Here is a 13,929-nt window from a genome sequence, read left to right as displayed (position 1 = left end):
CTGTGGATTAGGCAAGAGCTTAATAGATTGCCGTAGGTGACATTGGTCATTTGCAAAACCTATTTCCTGAGCCATGTCTCACCTTTTGTTTTGTGTTTGTCCTTTTACGCCTCCTATCCCCCTTCCTACTTAGTTTGGCACTTATAAGGATCTATCATTACATTTATCAGATTAAATTCTTTTTTTGCATTTGCTAAAATTGATTTCTTGTTTGTACTGTTTAATTAGATGATATTACGAACGATTATTTGGATTTTCCTTAAGAGGCTCTATTCCATCATACTCCGATGCAGTCATCTTGAGGAGGGTTAATTCAAATAAACAAATCATTTACACTGACTTCCACTTGGGAGTTCATGCAACAGGTTTGTCGTGTCTCTGGGTAAGCGGACCATCTTCAAGAGAGTCAATTAGCCTCTATGGACAGTTGGCACCCACTGGGGTGTGACACCCAGTGTAGCACTCCTGCCACAGTACTGACAAATTTGTAAGTTGATTGAATTTTATTGGTTCACATGATTTCCAAGGCATCTCACTGAAGACAGCATATCCTCACCATGCCGGTCTTAAATAATGGACAGATATCAATGCTGTTAGCACAAGATCCCTCCACTGAAGGTCAAAGTTTTAAAGGAAAGGACATGGGCACAAGACATGAGCTGAATGAATTCCTCCACGTTGTGGCCTTAAATAATTTATCGAGGGAATATCAGAACCCAAGCCCTGCATCCTCTGCATGTACACACTCTGAAAAGAATGGTTATTCATCGAAAAAAAAAAGCATGTTACACTTCATAATGGTATGCTCTTCTTGTGCACAACATGTCGGTATAGTCTAGTAGGAAGACTAGGTCCCCCTGCACCCCCCGGAGATATACTTCTAATCAGTGTTTCTAGATTGGAAAAAATGTGTAGAAAATGACTAGCTATGGCCCCAAGCTGAAAAAATGTCCCACATACCATTTTTATGCAAATTACTGCTGCAAATTTTATGCAAAATTATGCAAATTTTATGCAAATTTTTGATGAGGAGTAGAGTTGAGGGGTCTTTGAGGGCTTCATCGAGGTGCTCTCGGTTGCAAGACTGGGTCATTCTGAGAAGCACAGCAGGGTCAGAGATCATGATGTTCTCCTCCTCAGTGAATCTCTCCATCAACAGCCTCTCCATTGCCTCACACACTGTTTTGAGGCAAAAGAGGGACTTTGCGTAGGCCTTTCCACTGAGAACACCTTTGAGAGATCCACTTGTTACTAGTTGTGCCTCAAAGAGAATCTCTGCATATCCAGAACCACGCATCTTGTGTCCAGTGAGCATCCCGATGTAGTTCATGGATGTGTGGAAGGGTCCAATCGTTACTACATGACTAGCAAATTCATTTGGCCAGCGCCAGATGATGGGAAGGGCTTTCATGCAGACACCCAGATCAAATGTATTCAGGACCCATCTCTGACCCACCTCAGCAGTTGCTGCCTCGGAACGCTTCAGTAGCTCACGAACAACTGCGTTGTCTGTGATCGGTTGGTGGATAGGCGTGCAGTAGTCGACTGTTGATTTGCTGGGTGGGGGAGAACCAGTTGCAGAGGTGAAACCCCCTAGCCCAAGCACAGGCTGCAGGCCACAGCTTCCGATGTATCTGATGAAGAGCCAGATGTAGTACTCTTGCATCGTAGTGGCATAGACTGTGTCATTCTCTGCTGGCGGTGTGAATGATGAGCATTCCGAGGCAGCAACTGCTGAGGTGGGTCAGAGATGGGTCCTGAATACATTTGATCTGGGTGTCTGCATGAAAGCCCTTCCCATCATCTGGCGCTGGCCAAATGAATTTGCTAGTCATGTAGTAACGATTGGACCCTTCCACACATCCATGAACTACATCGGGATGCTCACTGGACACAAGATGCGTGGTTCTGGATATGCAGAGATTCTCTTTGAGGCACAACTAGTAACAAGTGGATCTCTCAAAGGTGTTCTCAGTGGAAAGGCCTACGCAAAGTCCCTCTTTTGCCTCAAAACAGTGTGTGAGGCAATGGAGAGGCTGTTGATGGAGAGATTCACTGAGGAGGAGAACATCATGATCTCTGACCCTGCTGTGCTTCTCAGAATGACCCAGTCTTGCAACCGAGAGCACCTCGATGAAGCCCTCAAAGACCCCTCAACTCTACTCCTCATCAAAAATTTGCATAAAATTTGCATAATTTTGCATAAAATTTGCAGCAGTAATTTGCATAAAAATGGTATGTGGGACATTTTTTCAGCTTGGGGCCATAGCTAGTCATTTTCTACACATTTTTTCCAATCTAGAAACACTGATTAGAAGTATATCTCCGGGGAGTGCAGGGGGACCTAGTCTTCCTACTAGACTAGTAGGCCCATATACAAGTATCTCTAGGCCCTGTTCAAAGGTACAACCTCACCAATGAAACCCTATATTCCTTTTTATAGAGGACTCCACATTATGTTGTCGAGTACCCTATCCCACCAACAGGCAGGCAGCAACTGTTTCACTCTTTGCTGATTGAGAATGGATTAGATGCTGGTCGGAAAAATGGAAGATGCTTTTTACCATGGAAAATCTCGCATTCTCTCCGATGCTTCAGAAGGGTCATTCAGTGAATACATCTTTCTGTTTCCATAGTTAGCCACTGGAACATGTACAGTTCATTGAAGCTCTAAGCCTCACTACCAGCCACGACCTTCCTACTCAGCCACTGGAACATGTTCAGTTCATTGAAACTCTATGTCTCACTACCAGCCACGACCTTTCTTGGGCTGACCACAAGTCAAAGCTGGCCGTCAAAGTTAGTTGCAGACTGGGAATCATCTGTCTTTCCACGTCATTCCTTGAAACATCAGAGCTACTCACATCCCATACAATCATTGTCTATAACTGTATGGAGTACTGCTTTTCCTTTTTCCTGGTATCCCTGAATCACATCTATTTCTGCTACAATACGTGGAATCTATAGCTCTCAACATTACCTACATTTCCCTTGATGAGGCAGCTGCTCAAACACTGCTACCTTGTTCAAGGTCTGTTGTTATTCTCATATTGCAGACAAGTTGGTGACCTGTGTCTGTTTTCCCTCTTTCCTCTGGATTTTTTTTATGCAAAGTCAAGGCCCGTGGAAGAATGAGAACACTGAACAGATCAGAACGCAACAGAAAGAAAGGAATAAGAGTGGGGAAACATCAACAGCAGTGTTGTAGAAATCAATCAAGTCCACAACTTTGTCCCATAGGTAGGTTTAATAACAATCAGATCTCTGGCATCATCCTGTAGAATACAATCATGCAATATATATCAGGATCTTGGCATCATATAGGAAGGATCGATAATATTAGTCATTGCAAGCAAGCCTAGAATATCTGCGTGTACGTACCATCCGAGTCTACATGTCATAGAATAAATGTCGCAGGAGTGGCCCGGAGTCATGGACGTCCGAGGTTTTATAGACGCCTCTCAGCGGTTTAAGTGAGCATCACACCTGGGTTCAGCTTTGATACATTTTCACTACATTCTCCCCACCATTAGAACTACACTGCCGCTAGGCAGGAATCAAGCATGCGACAGCATTAATTGATTAGTGATGTCAATCCATGTCAGTCGGTCCATCCGTAGTGGTCAGGGCAGCGAATTGCCCTGCCAGCACGGGTCCGGAAACTACCGGGTACGACATCCCCAAGCCCGGAGTCCCCTGCATCGGAGTAGCCGCTGGAGGCAGGCGTCGGAGGGGGCACCACAGTGCCTTCAGGCAGGGGTGTATCTGGCGACGGGAGGGACGGCAGATGTTCCATAGGCGGAGCATCGGGAGAGTCCATAGACTCGTAAATCGGTTCGTCGATGTCCCCGTAAGGGTCGATGACCCCACAAGGGGCGAGATGGCGTACGGAGACAGTGGACTCACGTCCATCTGCCATCATCACGCGAGCATGCTCGGGATTAGCCTGGAGTACCTGCACCTTATCCACTAAGGGATCGTACTTGCTCGTGCGACCCCGCACGTTTGAGGTAGGCCGGCCCCGGCTCAGCGAGCCAACTGGGTAAAGATCGGATACTACCCGAGCTTCTTGGGTGGTGGAACAGCCTTTCATGAGGAGTCTGGTTGGTGGCCGTACATAGTAGAGCCCTGATCGAGTTCAGCACCGCAGGTAGTGACCAAGCCCATTTATCTAGGCCCCGGCCGAGGGTCCTGAGGCTTAGCGTGATGGCCCTCCATATAATCCCATTGAAGCGTTCGACCTGCCCATTCGCCTGTGGTCTGTACGGGGTGGTATAGCTAGAAGCGACATTATTTTGGAGCAAGAAGCTCCTCACTTCCTGGGACAGGAACACCGCACCCCGATCTGTATGCACGTAGGCCGGATACCCAAACATAGAAAACAAATTCTGCAGGCACCGTATGACTGTGGCGGCCGTCATATCTGCGCATGTGAAAGCAAAAGGGAATCGCGAGTACTCATCAACGATAGTGAGCAGTTAACGAGAGTTACTCGACACCGGCAGCGGCCCTTTGAAATCCATCGCCAATCTCTCCCACGGTCTAGTAGCCCTGACCAGCGTCCCCATGGGAGGGTTGTAAAAATGCGGTTTGAGTTCCGCACATACAGCGCAGTCGCGACAGACCCGGCGGACGTCCTCAACCGAGTATGGCAGATTACCACGACGCACAAAATGAGCGAAACGCGTCACCCCAGGATGACACATAGTGTCGTGCAAAGCGCGCAGACCCTCCAAAGATATGAGACCCACACACGTAGCCAGCCTCGATAAGGCGTCGGTGACCAGGTTATACTTCCCCGGGCGATATTTGATGGTGTAGCAGAAGTCGGTGAGTTCGATACGCTAGCGAGTGATTTTTTCATTCGTAATGCGTTGAGCATGTAAGGTGTCGTACATAAACGCAACGCTCTGTTGGTCCGTGATGATTTGGAAGCATCGCCCGAGCAAGTACGGACGCCATCGCTGAATCGACTCGACGATCGCGTGTGCTTCCTTTTCGACAGACGAATGCCTCTGCTCAGCGGAGGTGAGAGTCCGCGAAAAGAAAGCCACAGGGCGCCCCCCTTGGGAGAGAGTCGCCGCTATCGCATGATCCGAGGCATCACTTTCCAAAATGAAAGATTTGCGCTTGTCGATCGTCGCCACAGCGGTGCCAGCGATGTCGGACTTAAGGCCCCGAAAGGCAGCCAAGGAGGCTGGGCTCATGGGGAACGCTTCGCAGGCCACAAGTGGGTGGAGTTTCACGGAGAAATTTTGCACCCACTTAGAATAATGGGCGAACAGCCCGAGAGCACGCTTCAGCGAAGCTCGATCGCAGGGCGGGGCCATATCGAGCAAAGGTCGCAGACGCTTCTTATCTGGAGCAACAGAGCCGTGGGTCACGGTGTACCCCAGAAGATCTATCGTGCGCATGGAGTAACGACAGTTAGCCTCATTCATGGTTAGACGATACCTCTGCGCGACCTCGATGAAGCGCTTCAGATTCGCATCATGATGCCCCTGGTCATGCCCGCAAACCGTACGATTGTCCAGATATACAAAGACATCGGTCAAGTTCTCCTTAGCAATGACATCGTCCATAGCCCTCTGAAAACAGGCAACCCCGTTCGTCACCCCAAAAGGTAGTCGGGTGAACTGGTATAACCTTTGACCCGATTCAAAGGCGGTATAGATGCGGTCGGCCCCGGAGATGGGGATCTGATGATACGCACTACGCAGATCGAGAGTGCTATAGACTGAGTACCTGTCGAACCAGGGCGTCCATCCCCGGAAGGGGGTAGGCATCCAGCTGTGTAAATCGATTAATAGTCTGCGAATAGTTGATTACCATGCGTTTGCGATGCGCTTCACTTCGCACCACTAAGACCTGGGCCCGCCACGGCGACCGGCTAGGTTCTAAGATACCTTCCTTTAAGAGCTGGGCTGTTTCTTCCGCAATGAATTGCGCGTCAGCTCATGAGTAGCGCTGTGATTTTACCGCTACCGGTGTGCAGTCCGTGGTCATATTGGGGAACAGCGACAGGGGCTCAATTTCCATCCCTGCAAGAGCACACACAGGAAGCATATCAGTACCACCAAATTCCATTTCCAAACGTCCATGTCGCTTACGAAAATCATGTCCTAACAAGATATCAGCACATAATGCAGGTAAGACCATGAGATGTACATCTGGAAATATTCGTCCCTTTATCACAAGCTTCAATCGACATTCCCCTTTTGTGCTGAGCCTAAGCCCTTGGGAGGCCATAAAGATCCGACGGCATGTCCCGAGGATCGGCCATCCATGTTTTTGCACCAGTCGATGATCGACATAACTATCTGTGGACCCCGTATCGATTAAAGCCCAAGCAAAAATTCCCTCGATCATAAGTGGGATAATGGCCTGAGCCAGGCCAGGCGGTCCGCAGGTGTCGAGCCATCAGAGCGAGACGTTCGCGCCTCGCGTGTAGATCCAACGCCAGCTGCAGTTCTCCGTTTGTTTGAGCAGCCTGTGGATGGCGCTCGCATCACGCGAGAAGTTTCGAAGCCAACTGCAGTTTCCCGTGCCGAAGCAGGAGCTTGTAGTTCATACGAGCAGCCTTCGGATGGCGCTAGAGTCACACGCGGAGTCTCAAAGCCATCATGAGATGTTCGGATACCGGCCAAGGATGGTCGCTCCACGTTCGGTCGTGTTTGCGCCATTTGTTTTGGCGGCCCGATGTATCCCACCAAGGTCGAGCGTGCAGCCAGGGGCCCACGAGGAGGTGCGCCGCTCATCAAAGTTGGAACTCCCGCTCCGTGCTCGGCCATTTGGCCCGGCGATAAGCACATTCATTGTCGCGCGAGTTCGTTTGCCCCGCGCAGCTTTTCGACAACTTTTGCAAAGTTCCCTTTTGTCGAACACAAATGACATATCGCTTCCCGAGCCGGGCACGCCGACCTGGGATGTTGTCGATTCCTGCAGAAGTAACACGTAGCGTTTCGTCCGGGCTTTGGGCCCGCAGCCGCGGCTGCCGCCAAGCCGTAATCAGGGTCCTCCTCGGGAGAGGCCAGGGGTTCCGGCAGTGATGCCATGTCGGCTCCTGCGTCTTCGGCGGTAGCTCTCTCCGGTCGGGCTTGACGAGAAATCCCCGCAGTGACACGCGTATGATCGTATGCATCAGATTGTTCTCGAGCCTGAGTGTAGACGTGAGCCAGCCATAAAGCTTCCGTGAACGTCAAGTCCTCAACTTCAAGAAGCCTTTGTCTAACGGTTGAAGAGCTGATTCCTGAGACAAAAGAATCGCATACAAGATCATCTTGTACTTGCTCATGTGTGCGTACCTCCGGAGCACTATCAGCGAGCAGACGTCGCAGCTCTTGTGCGAAGTGGTCCAGCGTCTCAGTGGGCTGTTGAGTCCACTTTGCGAGCAGATGCCGGGAATAAACCACACTTCGCTTCTTAATGTAAATCCGTTTTAGCTCTGTCACAGCTGCATTGAATGTCGTACACTGTTCGATTCCCCTGTAGACGCTATGGTGTACTTTAGTCTGAAGTAATTGTAATTTCGTTTCATCAGTGACAGCGGCATCCTGGGCTTTGAACTGATTGTCCAGGGACTTTAGCCAATGCGTCAGCTCCGAGCCCGAATCCGCCGCTTGTGGGTCGGTGGCAAATTGCGGCACCTGGATCATCCTGTGTCCCGCCATGTTCGCCTCTTGTCCTCGAGTGGACGGCGATATTGATTGTTATTAAGTGTTGTAGAAATCAATCAAGTCCACAACTTTGTCCCATAGGTAGGTTTAAGAACAATCAGATCTCTGGCATCATCCTGTAGAATACAATCATGCAATATATATCAGGATCTTGGCATCATATAGGAAGGATCGATAATATTAGTCATTGCAAGCAAGCCTAGAATATCTGCGTGTACGTACCATCCGAGTCTACATGTCATCGAATAAATGTCGCAGGAATGGCCCGGAGTCGTGGACGTCCGAGGTCTTATAGACACCTCTCAGTGGTTTAAGTGAGCATCACACCTGGGTTCAACTTTGATACATTTTCACTACAAGCAGCATTGAAGGATAAAATAGAGGGAGAATTGGACAAATCAGGGTGTGGGGAGGAATTAGGGATAGGGGAGGATGCATGGGGTGGACAAGATGGAAACAGAACAGAAGAATTTTTCTCATTTCACACCACTTAAATTTTTTCCTGAAAATTAATAACGAGAAAAAGGTAGTTCAATTGATCAGGGATGAATCCAACGATCGATCAGGGTTGGGAGATGGATTCAATTTGATAAGTAGTGTTACGTGCTCCTCCCCAAACCCCGGTCACGGTGTACCTCCAAGCCCCGAGGGGAGTCACGGCAGAAAGATGTGTTATTCTGTGTGTCAAAGATCAATGGTGAAACCACACCAATTGTTACCAACAAACAAGTATTGTATTAAGATCACACAAGAATAACAGTACAATAACAATATTAATCAATTGTACAACCAATATATCATTCCTATGATGGTACCATCAGTTTCGTACAATGTAACTCACTGTGCTCCAAGTGAGCGAAAAGAACATTCCCAATGTCTCTGTCCCGGCTTCAAGCCAAAGTCGATCCACGCTCCAGTGATCATCAGAATGATGTATCGAGACCAGAATCCCGCTCGGTTGACAGTCACACTGCCAAAGATAGGCAAAGGTGTCCTCAAGAGGCGACTGGGAAATCACACCTTCGGGTATGGATGTTCAACGGCTCCCCACACGGCGAACCACAAATTCCCACTCGAAATCCACGTTACACATGCAAACTAAGCTAACGGCTGGATGCATTGAAATGGTTGGAGCGAGGTGAAAAACCTGGAGCGATGCGAAATCCGGCGCGAGGTAAAATGGCCAACCGGCCCATACTCGAGACGTAACGGCACTCCAACGATTCTCTTCGGAATCAACCGCAAAACCTGTCATGCAGGTTTATCTGTCACAGTGTTAACAACTCTGTCGCAGGAATCCCTTTCCCAGGAAACCCAAAGTTCACTTGTGACCCCCGTTCGCCAGCATTTGCTCAAAACCTCAACGTAGCTCGGCTCCTTGTCCACCTCACTCGCTCCGCCTCTTCTTCCTCTTCTTCTTCCTTGTCGACTTCGTCCGGTTCCCGATCCGGTTTCCGGTTTCTTTTAAAACACTAACTTTTTTTACCTTTTGAAAACAATTATCTCTATTTAACTTAAACGAGAACAATAATAGTACATGCAACCAAAAATGTTTACAGTGGATGAGAACCACAACAAGGGAAGTGACTAATCCGTAACAGTAGCCATAGGTTGCCGATCCGCTGGCTTAAGCCAATACTCACAACTGGATACTGACAACTTAATGCTCACTGTAATATGTTTGAAGAACTTGTTCTCTATGCTCTCTCAGGCCTATGACCCTTCCCACATACTCCAGGATGCACAACTGCCTCATCTTGGGAGATGTGGGTAATGTTGTGAGCTTTAGCTTCTAGAGATTCCTGCCTCTCTGCCCTCCCCCAATGGGCGTTGCCCCTTCAACCTGCACCCTCCCCTCGTCCTTCACCTTGCAACCCCCACTGCTGCGCGCCATCCCCTTGAAACTCCACCCCCCCCCCCCCTTTCATTCCACATACATCTCTCTGCCACACACATTACTAGTTACCCTATTAGCTAAGTCAAATTGACCTGAATTACCCCGTTAACTCAGTACAAAGGGTCCTTCAGCATGTGCAAATATCCGTGGTATTAAATAGACTTTTATTTGTCTTTCTTGCTAAACACCCCAATTAAAGACAATCAGTTGTCGTCAGCATGCAAGGCAGTTCCTGAAGACAACAACAGCTGCTCATCAGTGTGTTGTGGCCGATGATATGGCCAGGCAGAGGCCAATGAGAATGCGACATGGCCGGGAAGATGAGCAAATGACAGGAGTCATAACCCCACCACCTCTCAGTGGTTGTAAAAGGGCAGATCAGCTTAACCTCCAGAGAATGGGTATGGAAACCAGTGGATGAAGTAGGTGATATCGATAGCCTGAACAAGGGAAGTGCCGACCAAGAGATCGTGCTGCCTTGAATAGTTTTATTCCTTATGGTGTCCATCAACTAAACTCTAAACATGAGCATTGAAGCCTTTCCTGGGGAAAAGGTCAACCTCAACTGTACCTTTGGTGTTCAACCAGAGCAGATCGGCAAGCACTCTCAATGACCAAGCACTCTTTCTACGTAGCGTTCTCATCCACAAAACGCTATTGTGCACCATGCATTCTCTTGCACCAAGCACTCTCGTCTTGCTCTCGTCCACCAAGTGCTCTCATCTACGAAGCGCTGTCGTCCACCAAGCGCTCTCATCTCGCTCTCGTTCCCCAAGCGCTCTCGTCTCCCTCTTGTCCACCAAGCACTCTCATCTCCCTCTTGTCCACGAAGGTCTCCTTACCACAAATCCTTTGGCCAAGCCTGTCCTGATGTCTGCCTGTTCAGACATCAAGGGCTGCCATGGGGGAGCTAGCGTGCCATGAGCAACACAAGCTGGCACCAGTCTGCACAAAGCCTTCATGGGCATTCTGGAAAGCTGTGAGAGGCTGCCTGAACCTTTGCACTGCCGATCTGGACCACGAGAGCTGCAGCCATTCTCGTTGGGATTCATGCAAGCCTACCTGTCTGTGGATGGTGAGCCAGGAGCCATAGCCTGTAGAAGGTGCTTCTCATCTACTGCTCTTTCTAAATGTACTCTCCCAGATGATTGATGGCGCTTGTCAAATGTTGTTCGTCCCTCGATAGGTAAGAATGTGTAAGTGGGCTCTGTAACCATTAAGAATAATTAATTTTCTTTTGTGCCTTTAATTGTGATTTTTGCTTGAGGTCCTTGCTTGTGATTGTACAATATAGGCTGATAATGATGAGATCATCGGAGAAGTGGTATTCCAGCCATATTTGGTTCAATCTAAATCCTTGTCTGTAAAATCTGAAACGTCATAAATCTGATCTACGACGCGATCTGATTGAATAATTAAATTTACAACCTCATCGGTTACATGGTCTGGCAACCATATTGGATTGAAAATAAAAACGTGAAAAAATCTTCTCCAGAACTGCATTACAGATCGATGCTAAACTTCATACAAATGATTGACTAGTTTGATTTGTTTCTCATGTTCACTTACGTTGACACAATTTAACCTTCACGCTAGGAGCAATTTGCAAAAAATAATGTGCACAAAAGTGCTTGTTAATCAATCATCAATAATCCTAATAATAATCAATCGGTAATCAATAAAGCTACGGATAATGTGAACTTATGTGACATATAATATTGTGCATGGATGAGATGGGTTTATGGGCCATAATAGCAGTGGGCCATAGTAGTAGCGTGTTCACTTAATGATGGTGTTTTTGTTCAGAATGAGTGTGCGAGGCAAGACGAGAGCCATTCTAGTTTCACCTTGAGTTCAGGTCATTTTACCATAATTGTTGCTGCAATAATTGGCAAGAGGTGTCCGTGTAAGAACTTGGTCAAAGCAAAATGTGTGAAAACCATTGTGGCTCTGAATTAATGTTAAGAAACCGTATTTCAAAAATATTTTATTCTTGCTAATTGCATGGACAACGCTTCAAGTATAGACTTGTGAGGCAGAATAAATACTTTCTTAGGTGAAGCGAATGTGCAGTGCAATTAGAAAAACAATGACTTCCAGACCCTGCATACGTTTTTTGACATATTCATTGAGTTGCAAAGTCAACGATTGCACTGTGTTTTCTGATGCGATGCACCAATTAAAATAAGCTATTTCCATGCATTTAGTGCTCCTGTACAAAGTGCCTCGAAGACGAGGTGTCGTTGCTCCCAGGATTTTTACATTATCTCATGATAGTGTGAATGTTGAGATGCATATGTTAAGACCTGTGGGTCCCAGCTTCCTCCAGAAATCTCTGTGTTAATGCTGAATTGAGGCCTAGAACAGAACATTTGTTTTACTCCCTTCTTCTCCCCATTTTCCCCAATTCCCATGTGTTCATTCAAAATATATCATTATAAAACAAGTTGCCTTAATCCAGTTTAGTGGTCCACATTACACCTCCATTTTCTTCCTCCTCTCCCTTCCCAATCCTGGAGTATTATTCATCCATATCCTCCTAATCTCTTCCTTTTATAGCCCCCCCCCCCCCCCCCAACTATCACCCCTCTCTAATTTTATTTCCTTCTTCTATATGGCTATTTCCACAATAAATGGTCATTTTGACAGACCCTACTTTGAAGTGTATTCTTGACTGGATATGTTGGTCGAAGAATGTGAGCTAAATTCTGTTTGAGAGCACATGTAATAAAGTTATAATGGAAATAAAATCATCGCCGAGTAGTGCCTCGTTTCATTTGTGTGGGAGTGTATTGTATGAAAGAGTGTGATACAGAAAGCACTTTTTGTGTACTGTTGTATTGTACATCATGTTCATGTCTCTCAGGTTGGCCCTGTTTGAAATCTGGGTGATAATTATTTTAGTTATTGTTGAACACTACGGTCAGTTCTTTCAATTCAGTTGGAGTTCAATCTATTTCTGTTTCATAGTTTTTTTTGGAGAGACCGCAAAACTTCATTACCCATGTAACACATTGGACAGATCGTAGTGCCGAGATTCCCATGGAACTAGCGATTGTTTTGTGATGCTGGTAGTGGGTAAGCGAGGTCTGCTAAGAACCCGTCTTTCAATGGATTGTGCAGCGGTGCTCACCATGCTTATGATTTGGGAATGACATATTACCCATGTAACAATTTGACAGACAACACACTTACGAATTAGTAACATTTTATGCATTAGTATTTACAAAGTAGGCCTTATTTGACATTTGTGAACGGAAGGTATAGGCACCCCTGCATATTTTGTTGCAAGCATAAAATGTGTACATCTTCCGACTATTTTACAACTCTGCTGTCTTACTCACGCAATATTTTGACGGACATGTGTTACATGGGTAATGAAGTTTTGCGGTCTCTCCAAAAAAACCGATGAAACAGAAATAGATTGAACTCTAACTGAATTGACAGAACTGACCATAGTGTTCAACAATAACTAAAATAATTATCACCCACATTTCAAACAGGGCCAACCTGAGAGACATGAACATGATGTACAATACAACAGTGCACAAAAAGTGCTTTCTGTATCACACTCTTTCATACAATACACTCCCACACAAATGAAACGAGGCACTACTCGGCGATGATTTTATTTCCATTATAACTTTATTACATGTGCTCTCAAACAGAATTTAGCTCACATTCTTCGACCAACATATCCAGTCAAGAATACACTTCAAAGTAGGGTCCGTCAAAATGACCATTTATTGTGGAAATAGCCATATACCTTCTCCCTTCCTTTGCTTTTATTGCTTCATTTTATTTACCTTCACCTTTTACCTTTGTGATACTTAGCATGTATGAATTTATGGCCCTTATATTTGAGTAAATAAAATAATGGATACAAATGTTGTTTGTTAAGTAAAGATACAACCTAATTAAATGAAAGAATAGTAAACAGACTTGATATGCAGCATCATTGACATATATGCTACACTATTGACATATATGTATATTGATGTATATATATATGCAGTATACATGTTATGTGCCTGATCAGGAAGGCTGTGAAAGCTACACTGGTTCTACTTCCTCTGCTTGGCATCACCTACATACTCTACTTCGTGAACTTTGGGAGGGATGAGACTTCCAACATCATCTTTATTTTCGTAAACTCATTTCTCATGTCCTTCCAGGTTAGTGCCCATTCTCATTCAACTTTATTTTAACAAATCACCAAAATCAAAACAAAACTGAACAAGACAGAGCATTTAATGATGCCGAATTTACATGTTTACCTTTTCCTGTATGTTTCTTCTACCTATTTCTCCTGCTTGGATTCTTCCTTATTCCTTTATATATACAGTGCCTTCAAAA

At 46.2% G+C, this 13,929-nt stretch overlaps 1 protein-coding gene across 1 annotated transcript in view; it reads left to right on the top strand.

Annotated features, from left to right (window-relative positions):
• LOC137439711 (corticotropin-releasing factor receptor 2-like) overlaps window positions 1-13,929 on the top strand; it is a 318,876-nt gene that overhangs the window by 162,162 nt on the left and 142,785 nt on the right. The window contains exon 11 of the mRNA XM_078786781.1: window positions 13,613-13,748. Within this exon, the coding sequence (XP_078642907.1) occupies window positions 13,613-13,748 (136 nt within the window). The remainder of the gene's footprint in view (window positions 1-13,612; window positions 13,749-13,929) is intronic.

Source organism: Myxine glutinosa, chromosome 1 (assembly GCF_964187855.1).
Source record: "Myxine glutinosa chromosome 1, kmMyxGlut1.1, whole genome shotgun sequence".
In the NCBI taxonomy this organism is placed as follows: Eukaryota; Metazoa; Chordata; class Myxini; order Myxiniformes; family Myxinidae; genus Myxine; species Myxine glutinosa.
Note: the sequence above shows the minus strand (reverse complement) of the source record. Positions and strands in the feature narration are given on the sequence as shown.